Raw genomic sequence first — 15631 nt, forward strand, 5'->3', positions numbered from 1 at the left:
CGGATGGGATTAGATGGTGTGTGGGGATGGGGTGGAGACAAGGCGGAGCTTGCGGAGATGGGGACAAATTTTTTTTCCCCGTTTCGTTCTCTACTCCACAGCTCAAGCAAGCTGGCTGAGTAGGTTCCCGCAGGATCACCTGTTAGCTGCAGACAGAAGTCTGCTCCTCTCAAGCAGGCTAGGCAAAAACTGGAACTGAATAGGAACACGAAAAACTGCAAAAAAATACTTAGAAAAAACAAAGAACGAGCAGATAAAAGTTGCTCCTATACACTCACTTGCAGAAGAAATAATTGACTGGGGGCAGCAGGGAGAAAGGAGGTGCTGAAAAAAGTAAAGCACAGTTACTTACCTTAAGAGGTGTTATCCAGGGACAGCAAGAAGATATTGTCACATGTGGGTGATGTCATCCACGGAGCTCCAATGCATACAGCCTCACAAGCAGACTTGCTTGTAAAACTTTACAAAGTTTGCGACTGCCACCCACACCTGCGCGAGTGCCTTCCCGCCCGACGTAGGGTGTGCATCTCCTCAGTTCAGATAGCTAATTAAGAAGCCAACCAGGAGAGGTGGGTTGTGAGAATATCTGCCTGCTGTCCCTGGATAACACCTGTTATGGTAAGTAACTGTGCTTTATCCCAGAACAAGCAGGCAGCATATTCTCACATGTGGGTGACCTCCAAGCTAACCAGAATGGGATGGTGGCAATTTAGGAGAATAAATTTTGTAAAACTGCCTGGCTAAAATGGCCATCCCGTCTGGAAAAAGAATCCAGACAATAATGAGAGGTGAAGGTATGAACCAAGGACCAAGTGGCAGCCTTGCAGATTTCCTCAATAGGAGTAGGTCTAAGGAAAGCTACAGATGCTGCCATGGCTCTGACTTTATGGGCTGTGACTCGACTCTGTACATGCAGTCCAGCCTGAGCATAGCAGAAAGAGATGCAAGCAGCTAACCAGTTGCAGATGGTGCGCTTGGAAATCAGATGTCCTAACTTGTTGGGATCAAAGGAGACAAAAAGTTGAGGTGCAGATCTGTGTGGCTTAGTTCTTTTGCAAGTAGAAAGCCAAAGCACGCTTACAGTCCAGAGTATGAAGAGCTGCTTCTCCAGGATGAGAATGAGGCTTTGGAAATAACACTGGAAGTACAATGGATTGATTGAGATGAAATTCTGAAACCACTTTAGGTAAGAATTTAGGATGACTATGGAGGACCACCTTATCATGATGGAATACTGTGAAAGGTGGGTCCGCTACTAAAGCTTGAAGCTCACTGATTCTGCGAGCAGACGTGAGAACAATGAGAAAAAACACTTTCCAAGTGAGATATTTCAGATGAACCGAAGCCATTGGTTCAAAAGGAGGCTTCATCAATTGAGAAAGAATAACACTGAGATCCCAAACCACTGGAGGCGGTTTGAGAGGTGGTGTGACATTAAAAAAATCCTTTCATATATCTGGAAACCACAGGATTAGCAGAAAAAGGTTTCCCTTTGATAGGCTGATGAAAAGCAGCAATGGCACTGAGATGGACTCGAATGGATGTGGATCTGAGGCCTGATTGAGATAAATGCAACAGGTAATCCAAAACTGAAGACAAGGAGGTAGATTGAGGCTCCTTGTGATGAATGGTGCACAAAGCAGAAAATCTAGTCCCATTTCTGGTTGTAACATTGTTTAGTGGTAGGCTTCCTGGAAGCTTCTAAAATGTCCTTTACAGATTGAGAAAACTGTAGCTTGGCAGTTAGGTTGAGAGGTACCAAGCTGTCAAGTGTAGAGACTGCAGTTTGGGATGAAGCAGAGACAGAAAAACTGGTAGAAGTAGTGGCTCCGTGCTGCTGAGTAGAAGTAGAAGAAGAACCACAGTTGTCTGGGCCTCCAAGGAGCTATGAGAATCATGGTGGCATGTTCTTATTTGAGTTTGACGAGTGTCTTGAGAATGAGAGGAAATACATACAGAAACTGATTCGTCCATTCCAGAAAAGCAGCATCTGCCTCAAGGCGATGAGGAGAATATATCCTGGAGCAGAACTGAGGCAGTTTGTTGTTGTGGGGAGATGCAAAGAGATCTATCTGAGGAGTCCCCCACTGAGAAAAAATGTGATAGAGAGGTGAGGAATTGAGTATTCATTTGTTAGGTTGCAGAAGACGACTCAATTTGTCCGCCAGACAGTTTTTCTTTCCTTGACTATAGACAGCTTTCAGAAAGGTGTTGTGAAGGATTGTCCAATTCCAAACCTTATGAGCTTCTTGGCAAAGAGGGAGAGATCCTGTTCCTCCCTGTTTGTTGATGTAGTACATGGCGACTTAATTGTCTGTCTGAATGAGGACTACTTGATCGTGGAGAAGATGCTGAAAAGCTTTGACAGCACTGAAGATTGCTCTGAGTTCCAACAGATTTATGTGACACTGACGATCTGTGTTGGACCAATGGCCTTGAGTACGAAGACCTTCGAGATAAGCCCCCCCCCAAGTGTAGGTTGAGGAATCTGTCATGAAGACTTCTGATGAGGGGAGCGTTTGAAACAGTAAACCTCTGGAGAGATTGGAAGAGAGCATCCACCAGTAGGACTGTCTCAAAGAAGGAGTCAATGTAATGTGTTGAGAGTGGGTCAAAAGCCTGCGCCCACTGAGATGCTAGGGTTCACTGAGGTATTCTAAGGTGAAGTCTGGCAAAAGGAGTCATGTGAACTGTAGAGGCCATGTGACCGAGGAGAACCATCATGTGTCTCGCTAAGAGTGAAGTGAGGGATGACACTTTGTGACAAAGTTGAATAAGAGCATCCTGACATTGTTGAGGAAGGAATGCTTTGAGTTGCACAGTATCCAGTACTGCTCCGATGAATTGTAGAGTCTGAGAGGGATGTAGTTTCGATTTTGAAAAGTTGATTTCGAACCCCAAGCTTTGGAGGAATCAAGAAGTCCATTGGGTCGTTACAATAATCCTCTGAGATGTTGAATCTTTGATGAGCCAATTGTCCAGGTATGGGAAAACCTGAAGACCATGGTTTCGCAGAGCTGCTGCTACCACCACGAGTCACTTGGTGAAGATTCTGGGAGATGATGCCAGGCCGAAGGATAGCACTCTGTACTGAAAATGATGAATTCCCACCCGAAATCTGAGAAACTTGCGATAGGCTGGATGAATGGGAATGTGGGTATAAGCCTCTTTGAGATAGAGAGAGCATAATCAATCATTCTGATCTAGAAGGGGATACAAGGATGTCAGAGACAGCATCCAAAATTTTTCTCCGACAAGAAATTTGTTGAGTGCTCTGAGATCCAAAATAGGTCGCAGATCGCCCATCTTCTTAGGAACTAGGAAGTAACGGGAGTAAAATCCCCTGCTCTGCGGTTCCAGAGGAACTTCCTCAATGGCACGGAGACAAAGCAGAGCTTGAGCTTCCTGAAGAAGAAGGGCAGTCTGGGATGGATTGGAAGGATACTTTCTTGGAGGAAGATCTGGAGGAAATGAAGAGAGTAACCTTCCCTCATGATAGAGAGGACCCAGAGGTCGGATGTAATGAGCTCCCATCGGTGGTAATAAAGATGGAGACGGCATCCTTTGGGAAGAGGAGAGGACAGAGGCAGAATGATTGAGGCGATGCTCTGTGTGAGATGGTCAAAAAGACTATGAGGCCTTAGGTGCAGCAGGAGTCAGGTTTTTGCTGCTGTTGCTGCTGCTGTTGTTTCTTAGGAGGCGGCCTTGAAAAAGGAGCTGCCTTCTGAGGAAAACACCTCTGGTAGGATGGAACAGGTCTATAGCCTTTGGCCGTGGAAGGCTTTGGCTTTGGTCTAATTATGGAAGTAAAGGACTTCACGTGTTCAGGTAAACGTTTGGTAGCTGCCTCAATAGAGTCATCAAACAAGTTATTGCCCTGGCATGGGATAACAGCGAGTTGATCTTGCTGATTCGGATCCATGTCCACGTTTTGAAGCCAGGCCAAGTGACGCATGGCCACCAAAAAGGCAGTGACCCCAGAAGAAAGTTCAAACGCATCATATGCAGATTGAACGAGATGCATGCAAAGTTGACCCAGTGTTGTGTAGTTGTTGAAACTCTGGAAGTCGATGTTGAGGCAGATATTTGAAAAAAATCAGGCATGGAACTGACCAAATGCTTGAGATAAGATGTGAAAACAAAGTTGTAGTTCAAAACTCGGGTTGTCATAATTGAATTTTGATACAGTCTAAGACCAAACTTGTCCATAGTCCTGCCCTCTCTTCCAGGTGGGACGATGGCGTAATCCTTGGCAGGATTGGTTCTTTTTAAATTAGATTCCACTAGAAGAGACTGATGGGATAATTGAGACTTCTCAAATCCCTTACAGTGGACCATCCGATATCGAGATTCCAACTTTGCTGGCACAGCAGGAAAGGAATATGGTGCAAGATTTCTTTTGAAAGTTTGAGAAAGAATGCTATTTATGGGTAATTTGAGAGACTCCCTGGGCCTGGGAGGATGAGGCATTCCCAGTTCTTCCAGATACTCCTTAGAGTATTTTGAGTCAGATTCCTAAGATATGTTAATATCTTTACTCATTTTACATAGAAACTTGATAAAGGATACCAGGTCTGAAGAGGTATGACCTTGTTGAGAAGGTGATCGAGAACCCCTCGAGGTACCTATCATAGCAGAGAACGACGGTGAAGCCTCTCTGGAGTATTGATACCTGATATCTGAGTCCAGAGGCAAAGATGACCCACTTCAGGAATGTGAAGATAACCTCGCAGGAGAATAACTCGACTGACAAGAGTAATGAGGTTCCACAACAGGTCTCCTCAATGAAGGAGTTTGTGGTCTCGAAGAGCCTCAATATCTGGAGAAACGAGACCTGTCTCGAGAAGAAGACCTGGGCCTCGATGGAGAAGTATATCTCGAATCACGGCCTCGTGATTGTCTGGAAGCTGAATGTCGAGGCGTCCTCACCCTGTGCCTCGTAAAGGGCAACGCTTTATGTGAAGAGGTAGGGCTGGAAGTCGGAGAACGAGGTAATGACACCAAAAAGGACTGAGCTTACATAAAAACATAAGAAACGCCTTCACCGGATCAGACACTAGGTCCATCTTGTCCGGCGACCCGCACATGCGGAGGCCAAGCTAGGTGCTCCCTGTTGAAAACCCTGATTTCCCGTATCCCTCGATGTGATTTGCAGGAAGGTATGCATCCAACTTGCGCTTCAATTCCAGAACGGTAGTCTCCTTTACAACCTCCTCCGAGAGAGCATTCTAAGCGTCCACCACTCTCTGTGTGAAACAGCTTCTTGTAATGAGGTATTTCGAGTCACTCTTAAGGACTTGACTCCTTGTATAGAGTGTGTAGACTAAGCTCAAGGCACTCTCAAGGACTCAACTCCTTGAATGGAGTGTGTAGATTCATCTGGAGGCACTCTTAAAGACTTGACTCCTTGTATAGAGTGATCAGGTTGAGCTCGAGGCACTGCCAAGGACTCGATTCCTTGTAATACTGCTGAATGCTCAGGCTGAACTGCAGGAAGCAGAGTCAAGGCAGGAGTGAATTGGGCAAGCATGTTACCAAACTCCTGATGCAGAAGAGTTGTCAACATATTCTGCAAACCTGGCACTGAGACCATTGAATCTGGTACATTTGGTGTGGTGTGGCTATAGTCTCCGAGGAAGAAGACCTCGAAGACGAAACATGTCTCGATTTAGAGACCCGTTTCTTGGGAAGCTTCAAAACTACCAGTTTTAAGGGTGGCATGTCCGGAGGAGTTGGCTTAGCTATCTTACCTAAGGGAGACAGTAAGAATAATGGCTCCTCAGGAGACGATTTAGCTGATTTCCCTAAAGACGAGGACTTTCCAAATGAAGAAGGTTTGATTAAGCTCAAAGTCGAGGGGATTCCATCATCAGAGGTATTAACCTTGGAACACAGGGCGAGGAGACCAAAATAGTGAAATGTCTTCCAGGATTCTCAGCTACCAGGAGTTCCAGGCAAATACTGACTATAATTAAGGAAGAAACTAAGGATTTTAACACTGATGTTGTTATCCATCTGGGAACAAATGACCTGGCCAACAATTCCACACTTGCAGCACAGAAAGCTTTTTGGGAGCTTGGTGAAGGTGTGAAACCTTTTGTAAAGACTTTAGCTTTTTCTGAAATACTGCCTGCATATGGAAAGGGAGAGCAAAGAATGAAAAACACAGAGGACTTTAATAGATGGCTCAGAGCCTGGTGTTATCAAGAAGGCTTCAGGTATACAGGAGGATGGGGAAATACATGGAAGGACAAGAAGCTATATTGCACTGATGGGCTACATATTACTACAGCAGGAAAAAGAAACCTTGCAGAGAAATTTAGACAATATTTTTCTAGGCATTTAAACTAGAAGGTGGGGGTGGTGTATGTACGAAGGACAATTATAGAGACCACCCCCAGCAAAAGAAAAGATGTGATAGTAGTAAAGGCTGCAACATAAGCAATATCAGCAACTCATTTCTTAGTATTGCAATGGAAAGTGAAACAACACAAAAATCCATACGAAAAAGGAGATTATCGCTGAAAAATAGCTGGAAAGCGATGACCACAAATGCTCGCAGTCTAAGCAACAAAGTTCATGATCTGCAAGCCCTGATGTTAGAGGCAGATCTAGATATTGTTGCTTCAACAGAGACATGGTTCAGTGAATCACATGGATGGGATGCAAACATACCGGGATATAATCTTTTTAGGAAGGACAGAGATGGTCATAAAGGTGGAGGAGTAGCTCTCTATATAAAGATCAATATCCAAGCGACCGAAATGCAAGGGACCTGGGGAGAGGAAGAAGCAATATGGATTGCTCTGGAAAGAGAAGATGGAACTTCTATCTACGTGGGTGTAGTCTACAGACCTCCGACTCAATCGCAGCAAATTGATAAGGATCTGATTGTGGATATCCAAAAGTTTGGAAGGAAAGAGAAGGTTCTGCTGTTGGGAGATTTCAACCTGCCGGATGCAGACTGGAATGTTCCGTCTGCGGAATCGGAAAGAAGTAGGGAGATTGTGGATGCCTTTCAAGAAGCTCTGCTCAGACAAATGGTGACGGAACCCACAAGGGAAAAAGCGATATTGGATCTGGTCCTCACAAATGGAGAGAGTATCTCTAATGTTCGAGTGGGTGCTCACCTGGGAAGTAGCGATCATCAAATGGTTTGGTTTGATATAATGGCTAAAGTGGAGAGCGGCCGCACGATACTTAAAGTCCTAGATTTCAAACGTACGGACTTTAATGCAATGGGAAAGTACCTGAAGAAAGAGCTGTTAGGATGGGAGGACATAAGAGAAGTGGAAAAACAGTGGTCTAAGCTGAAAGGAGCGATAAAAATGGCTATGGACCTTTATGTGAAGAAAATCAATAAAAACAAGAGAAAAAGGAAGCCGATATGGTTCTCCAACCTAGTGGCTGAGAAAATAAAGGCGAAAGAGTTGGCGTTCATGAAATATAAAAAAACCCAAGAAGAGGAGTGCAGAAAGGACTACAGGGTGAAACTGAAAGAAGCCAAGAGAGAGATACGTTTGGCGAAGGCACAGGCGGAAGAACAAATGGCTAAAAATGTAAAAAAGGGAGATAAAAAATTTTTCAGATATATTACCCTGTTTCCCCGATGGTAAGACACTGTCTTATTTTTTTTGGAAGGCCAAAATATGCTCTAGGGCTTATTTTCGGGGGGATGCCTTATTTACCCATGAAGAAGACTACAGTACACAGTTATTGTTGAAAAAAAACAGAATTTTATTACCTGTATTGGATGTTCTGGCCGTGAACAAACTCCTGCAGTCTCCGTTAGGGAGGGATGAGGGAAGCTGCCTGTGTTTCCTTGCGCGGAGTCACGTGCGCGCGCTGCAGTCCTGTCACTTCCTACTCTTCACTTCATGACGAGGCGCGGCACACAGCCATGGAGGCAAATACGGTAGACAGAGGGACCACACGGAGTCACCCACCGTACCACCCGATTCGGGTAAGCGCAGGTATCGGTGGGTGGCTTATTTGCGGGGGGGGGTGGGTGCCTTATTTTACATTTTTTTCTAAAAAGGGGGGGCTGTCTTATTTGATGGCCCTGCCTTATCATCGGGGAAACACGGTAGTGAAAGGAGGAAGATAAAAAATGGAATTACTAGGCTAAAAGATGATGGGAACAAATATGTGGAGAGTGATGAGGAGAAAGCAAATGTGCTAAACAAATACTTCTGTTCTGTGTTCACAGAAGAAAATCCTGGAGAAGGACCGAGATTGTCTGGCAAAGTTACACGAGAAAATGGAGTAGATTCTGTGCCGTTCACGGAGGAGGGTGTTTATGAGCAACTTGAAAAACTGAAGGTGGACAAAGCGATGGGACCAGACGGGATCCATCCCAGGATACTAAGAGAGCTCAGAGAGGTTCTGGCGAGTCCTATTAAAGACTTGTTCAACAAATCTCTGGAGACGGGAGTGATTCCTGGGGATTGGAGGAGAGCGGATGTGATCCCTATTCATAAAAGTGGTCACAGGGATGAAGCAGGAAACTACAGGCCGGTGAGCGTCACTTCAGTTGTTGGAAAAATAATGGAAGTGTTGCTGAAAGAAAGGATAGTGTACTTCCTTGAATCTAATGGGTTACAGAATCCGAGGCAACATGGCTTTACAAAAGGTAAATCGTGCCAAACGAACCTGATTGAATTTTTTAATTGGGTGACCAGAGAGCTGGATCGAGGACATATGCTAGATGTAATTTACTTGGATTTCAGCAAAGCCTTTGATACAGTTCCTCATAGGAGGCTGTTGAACAAACTTGAAGGGCTGAAGTTAGGACCCAAAGTGGTGAACTGGGTCAGAAACTGGCTGTTGGACAGATGCCAGAGGGTGGTGGTTAATGGAAGTCGCTCGAAGGAAGGAAAGGTGACTAGTGGAGTCCCTCAGGGTTCGGTGCTGGGGCCAATCCTGTTCAATATGTTTGTGAGTGACATTGCTGAAGGGTTAGAAGGAAAAGTGTGCCTTTTTGCAGATGATACCAAGATTTGTAACAGAGTAGACACCGAAGAGGGAGTAGAAAATATGAAAAAGGATCTGCAAAAGTTAGAGGAATGGTCTAATGCCTGGCAACTAAAATTCAATGCAAAGAAATGCAGAGTAATGCATTTGGTGATTAATAATAGGAAGGAACCGTATATGCTGGGAGGAGAGAAGCTGATATGCACGGACGGGGAGAGGGACCTTGGGGTTATAGTGTCCGAAGATCTAAAGGCGAAAAAACAGTGTGACAAGGCAGTGGCTGCTGCCAGAAGGATGCTGGGCTGTATAAAGAGAGGCGTAGTCAATAGAAGGAAGAAGGTGTTGACGCCCCTGTACAGGTCATTGGTGAGGCCCCACTTAGAGTATTGTGTTCAGTTTTGGAGACCGTATCTGGCGAAAGACGTAAGAAGACTTGAGGCGGTCCAGAGGAGGGCGACGAAAATGATAGGAGGCTTGTGCCAGAAGACGTATGAGGAGAGACTGGAAGCCCTGAATATGTATACCCTAGAGGAAAGGAGAGACAGGGGAGATATGATTCAGACGTTCAAATACTTGTAGGGTATTAACATAGAACAAAATCTTTTCCAGAGAAAGGAAAATGGTAAAACCAGAGGACATAATTTGAGGTTGAGGGGTGGTAGATTCAGGGGCAATGTTAGGAAATTCTACGTTACGGAGAGGGTAGTGGATGCCTGGAATGCGCTCCCGAGAGAGGTGGTGGAGAGTAAAACTGTGACTGAGTTCAAAGAAGCGTGGGATGAACACAGAAGATTTAGAATCAGAAAATAATATTAAATATTGAACTAGGCCAGTTACTGGGCAGACTTGCACGGTCTGTGTCTGGGTATGGCCGTTTGGTGGAGGATGGGCAGGGGAGGGCTTCAATGGCTGGGAGGGTGTAGATGGGCTGGAGTAAGTCTTAATAGAGATTTCGGCAGTTGGAACCCAAGCACAGTACCGGGTAAAGCTTTGGATTCTTGCCCAGAAATAGCTAAGAATAAAAAATTAAAAAAAAAACAAAAACAAATTTAAATTGAATCAGGTTGGGCAGACTGGTTGGACCATTCGGGTCTTTATCTGCCGTCATCTACTATGTTACTATGTATCTATGTATGAAAGGCAGTAGCCCTGTAGAAGACTTCACTGGATTTGGGGTTGAGGTTGGGCTGGAATCGGGGTAAGGGCCTTAGGTAAGGCCTATCCTTGCCGCCAAATATTTGTTCTACCTGAACTCGACGACATTTAAGGGCTCGAGTTTGAAGGGTAGCACAGCGGGTACACAACTCTGGATGATGGTCAGGTCCTAAACACTGTAAACATCACTTGTGTGGGTCAGTGAGGGAGATTGCGCGCTGGTATCAGCTACACTACTTGAAGCCTGTGACTGGCTGGGCAATAGATGAAAAACAGCCGTGGCTAAATTAAAGCCCGCAGGCTGAGGCCGCGGGGTAGGCCCCGTCGTGACACGAAGAAAATAATAAATTTTTTATTTTTTAAGAAAATGAAAAGTGCAATAAACACAGCGACCCTGTAATTAGAAAAAAAACGAGCCGCCGTCAAAACGAGGACTTCTCGGCTCTGCGGAAAACTGAGAACTTAGGAGACCCACGACCTATGTCGGGCAGGAAGGCACTCGCGTATGCGCAGTGTGGTTGTTGTGAACTTTCTAAAGTTTTACAAGCATGTCTGCTTGCGAGGCTGTCCACATCGGAGCTCCGTGGATGACGTGCTTGTCCTGGGATAATCAGTATTCTCCTGCAAAGGACTCACAGAAGAAAGACTCTTAGTTCAGCATACCATCCCTATTGCACTGGAAAGATGGATTATTTTAATATTAACTCATATTATTCTAGCAAAGGTCCTGTTTTATGCAATGAGACCAAGTTATTAATAGTCTTTGTTAATGATAAAATAAAACATCTTAACAGTAGCCTACATTGATAACTTTCCCCTCTAAATAGTAATTTTTCAGATGGTCTGAAAACTTCTGCCCTAAGTCAAGCTAAAAAAGATGTCCGTGGACATTTTCCATCTCACTGAGGCATTTTGCTACTAGGCACAAGAAGGGGAGTGTAGGTGAATAAGGTACACATTTGATCTTCAATTCTATGCATATTTTCCAGCAAATGTTTGCCTGTAGGAAATAAAACAGGTAGCCTGTAGGAAATAAAACAGGTATGGACACTTTGAACCCATAAGCAGTTTTTGTATACCAGCTCCAGGATTTGCTGGTAAAAATAAAACACACACATACGCAAAAGATTATCTGCAGACTTTGCAGCGATATGAGCGCGCTCTCTAAAGCAAGAGCACTGAATTCTCAGTTCTATAAAAATTTTTATTTTCAACAGATTTTCCTCCCTTTTTACTAAACCATAGCGTGGTTTTTAGCACCGGCCATAGCGTTACCAGCTCCGACGCTCATTGGAATTCTATGAACGTCGGAGCTGTTACTGCTGCAGCTGGCGCTAAAAACTGCGCTATGGTTTAGTAAAGGCGGAAGAGTTAATGCGAGTTATAAATAAATTGATAACTTAGATCCAGAAAGAAATAGATTAAAATGCAGGTATTCAAATAATAACCACTTTTAGCAATTCATGAGCAAAGCAACAGACTTATAGCTTTTATCTAAACTAAACTAAACCTTAGGTTTGTATACCGCATCATCTCCATAAATATAGAGCTCAACACGGTTTACAGGTAATTCAATAAATGAGGGAAGGACATAATAAGAAATTAGAGGTTATGAAGAGGATAGCTAGCTTTACATTTTAAATAGATAGCTTTACGTTTTGGAGAAAAGCCAGGTTTTCAGATGCTTTCGGAATAATTGGAATGAGCCTAGGTTCTGTAGCGGGGCAGGGAGGTTATTCCAAAGCTCAGTGAATTTGAAGAAAAGGGATTCCCCTAATTTATCTGCATACATGACACTTTTTAACGAGAGGAAAGATAGTTTGAGTATGTGGGCGGATCAGATAGTGTCAGGTCTCGAAGAATTCCAGGATAGTGGGATTAGGGGAGGGAGAATGCCATGTAGGATCTTGAAAATTAGACAGATACATTTAAAGTGAATCCTAGAAATCACCGGAAGCCAGTGAAGTTAATCATGTACTTACTTGGGTAAACCTTTAATGCACGCAGCCAAATCCTTTGTCATGAATCCAGCCTCTATGGTCTCAACACAAACTTCTTCCAAGGCTGTGGCAAAATTCTGGAGTTCTCTATTATTATCCAGCTTAGCTCTGTGAGCCAAACCTCTAGTCCATGCAAAAATAGAAGCTGAGAGAGTAATACAGAAATGGGTAAATAATTCCAAATAAAATGTGTCTTATTTCTCCCATGCATGTTATGTCTAACCAAAATATATTCTTAGAAATGATCATTACTGTTAAGACTGACTCAAAAATGGACTGACATTATGCAGACAGTAATAGTACTCCTGGGGGATTATGCACAAAAAAATTAAAATTCTGTGCAAAATATCTGAATTATGCACAGTTTGGGGCCCTTTTACTAAGCAGAGGTAAAACATGGCCTGCACTATTCCCCAACGTGAGTCTTTCCTTTTTGCTAAGGCCACTTTTCTTTGTTACTACTGGTAAACTGCTGAATTTCCTTTTTCTGCAATAACAGCCATGTACAAATTTTTTCATTAGAACGTGACCATTATCATCACCTGAGCATTTGCCAACACCTATTTTGCAGGCAGTAAGGAGGAAATTCTATAACCAATGCCTAAATTTAGGCATCGGGAGGCACCCTGCCAACGCCTAATTTATTGAAAAATGCAGTCAGAAAGGCAGGGTTGAAACACCAATACCTAAATAAAAGGCAGCTGAAATGGCCGCTTGAATCATGGCTAGGTAGCCGCTTTAGGGCATGGAATACCAAAGTAGACCTGGCCAATGCCAGAAGAGGCATTTGGTGGGCTAAAGCGGCTACCCAGCCATGAATCACGCCAAGATAGGCAGCTGAAATGTAGGCTAGGGTTTTCCAGGCCTACATTTCAGTCGCCTATCTTTGCCGCTTAGACTGCAGCAGCTGAATCCCCCATCAGCTGAGCGGCAGGGACTCCCTAAAGCTGCAAATTTATAACTGGATTGCTTGTCAATCATTCTAGGGCGCCAGTTACAGAATTGCAGCTTTGGGGAGTCCATGCTGCTCAGCTGATGGGGGGAGGGGGGAAATTCTCCTGCTGTGATCAGTTGAGCGGCCACGGCATGGAACCCCCAAACCCTCCCCCACTATCTGTAGCAGAAGGGATGCCCCCTCCCCCCGCAACATCCCCAGCAGGATGGATATCCAATCCTTCCTGCCAGCACGCCCCTCCCCAGTGCATCCCAGGAATCACCAGGAAGGGGAAGACCTACCATTTTGAAGAGGCAGGCCTTCCGGCCAGAGGGAGTGGGCATCTGTCTGGCCGGCTTTCCAGAAAAAGGTACTGGGAGATCCAGGTGGGTTTCAGCAGGAGGGATTGGACATCCATCCTGTTGGGAAGGAGGCAGTTGCAGAAGGGATTGGACAAACCTACCAGGGATATTGCGGGGGTGCTGCGGACAGTGGGGGGAGGGTTCAGGGGTGGCAGCGAGAGGAAGTGGGCACCCCTCCTGCTAGTCGACTTTCATTGGGTATTGCAGCAGGGGAATTTCCCCCATCCTCTGAGCGGCAGGGACTCCCTAAAGCTATGACTCTGTAACTGGTGCCCTAGAATGATTCATAGGCAATCAACTTGGGCACTGGTTACAGAATCGCGGCTTTGAGGAGTCCCTGCTGCTCAGATGATGCGGGGGGGGGGGGGGAGAATTCCCCTGCTGCAATCAGCTGCTGTGGTCTAGCGGGAACGATAAGTGGCTGAAATGTAGGCCAGGGTTTTCGTGCCTACATTTCAGCCGCCTATCTTGACTGAATAGGTGCAATTCTGTAATCGGTGCTCTTGAATGATTGACAGGTGATAGGTGGCCACTTTTAAGGCAGCCACCGACTTGAGCGCCAGTTACAGAATCCAGCCCTAAGGGCTCATGCACAAATCCTGTGCTAATCAGTTAGCATGTGACACCAATGTGTTAACCAATTGGTAAAGCCAAGCCTACTTTCTGCCCCTATACACACCCACAGCACTACAAAATAAATTTTATTTTTTAGTGTATGGTTAGCGCACGTGCACACACAGAAAAACTACCACATGATGCCTGAGCGTGCCCCACTGAAGTGCATTTTAACCTGTGGTAAGCACATGTTACTGCTTACCACAGCTTAGTAAAAGAGCCCCTTAGTTGTAATTTTTTTGGTACACAATTCCTCCCCAGGCATAAAATCTCCCCCTTCTTCCTCCAACTGCAGTTTTTTACCTTCTCCAGTATTCATATCTTGTATCCCCTTCTCTTTCCACATTAAGTTTAGCTCATTTTTTCTCCCCTTCTCCGATTACCTGTTCTCTCCTCTAGCAACTCTACTGCTTTAAGGACTGCCACTACAAAAGATTCCTGGACAGAACTCTTGCCTCCCAGGCAGGTAAATGGAATGACTGGCTGGGTAACATTATCATGCATTCCTCATCCTACTTCAATTTTAGAAAAGCAATAAAAACAAATTTGTCCAATCGATTGTAACCTAATTATCTTATAATGTATCACTGTACCCCCAAATACGATGACTTTATATTGTACCACTTCACTGTATTGTATCACTTCTCTGTATTGTACCACTTCTCTGTTTGTCCAGCACCTCTTATTGTAAACCGCCTCGAACTATCATGGCTTTGGCGGTATATAAAAAAATAAATTATTATTATTATTATACAGCTTTCTCTCCCATCCCAGCACTTACTGTTACCTTACTCTCTCCCTAACTAACTCCCAGCAAGACCTCAGTCAGAACTGCCCACTATCACCCTCATCCACTGTTCTCCAGTGTCCTCCCTCATAGTACATCGCACCCATTTACCTTTCTCCAACACCCATCTCCCATGGCACACACCCTCTAAATCCACCCTTCAACACCTCCCAACAGTGCAGCAAGTGGAGGTGGTGTACAGCTGCATATCAGGCTGTGTGTTCCTCCTTTGTTTTCCTAGGCCAAATTGTTCCTTTGAACTGTGCAGGCCTTTATACAGCTGTGCAACTTAAAGGAACAATCAGAAGCAAGATGGCATGGTCCAGTGTGCAGCTGTGCACTTCCTCTTCTTGACTGGGAAGAAAGAAGGTCTGCCAAGCCGCACTGCACCATACCACTGAATCACAGCAGCTGCCTGTGCAGAATTCCCTCAGGAGTATTAATAGTTTTAGTGCAAATGACTAATGCTGGGCTATGATTTGATAATCCCATAGTTGTACTGGAATATGTTTCTTCATTATTGACTGAATTATATTGGTTGCCAAAATGGATACATATCAAATTAAAATGCTGTTTATCCACAGAATCTTGTTTGGTTCAGCTCCAGCTTACATGAACCAAATTATCACGTTCCATTAGTTGTAACTATAAAATCTAGACAACAAAATTGCCTGAAGGGAAGATTAGGTACGTCTCTCAATCTTTCTAGTAAAAAGGTATACGAATCTGAGGTTGTGTACCCCTACTCGCAAGTTTGTATAGAAGGCATCATCTACATTTTTTTTTAGTTCCGCCTCCTCTGATA

General features: G+C 44.6%; 1 protein-coding gene across 11 annotated transcripts in view; it reads right to left on the reverse strand.

Annotated features, from left to right (window-relative positions):
• Positions 1-15631, reverse strand: part of IDH1 (isocitrate dehydrogenase (NADP(+)) 1) — a 201082-nt gene that overhangs the window by 13667 nt on the left and 171784 nt on the right. For all 11 annotated transcript variants that reach the window (XM_033946020.1, XM_033946019.1, XM_033946017.1 and 8 more), the window contains one exon: positions 12111-12273. In XM_033946020.1, coding sequence (XP_033801911.1) covers positions 12111-12273 — 163 coding nt within the window. The remainder of the gene's footprint in view (positions 1-12110; positions 12274-15631) is intronic.

The sequence above is a fragment of the Geotrypetes seraphini genome, chromosome 5 (genome assembly GCF_902459505.1).
Source record: "Geotrypetes seraphini chromosome 5, aGeoSer1.1, whole genome shotgun sequence".
Classification (NCBI taxonomy): Eukaryota; Metazoa; Chordata; class Amphibia; order Gymnophiona; family Dermophiidae; genus Geotrypetes; species Geotrypetes seraphini.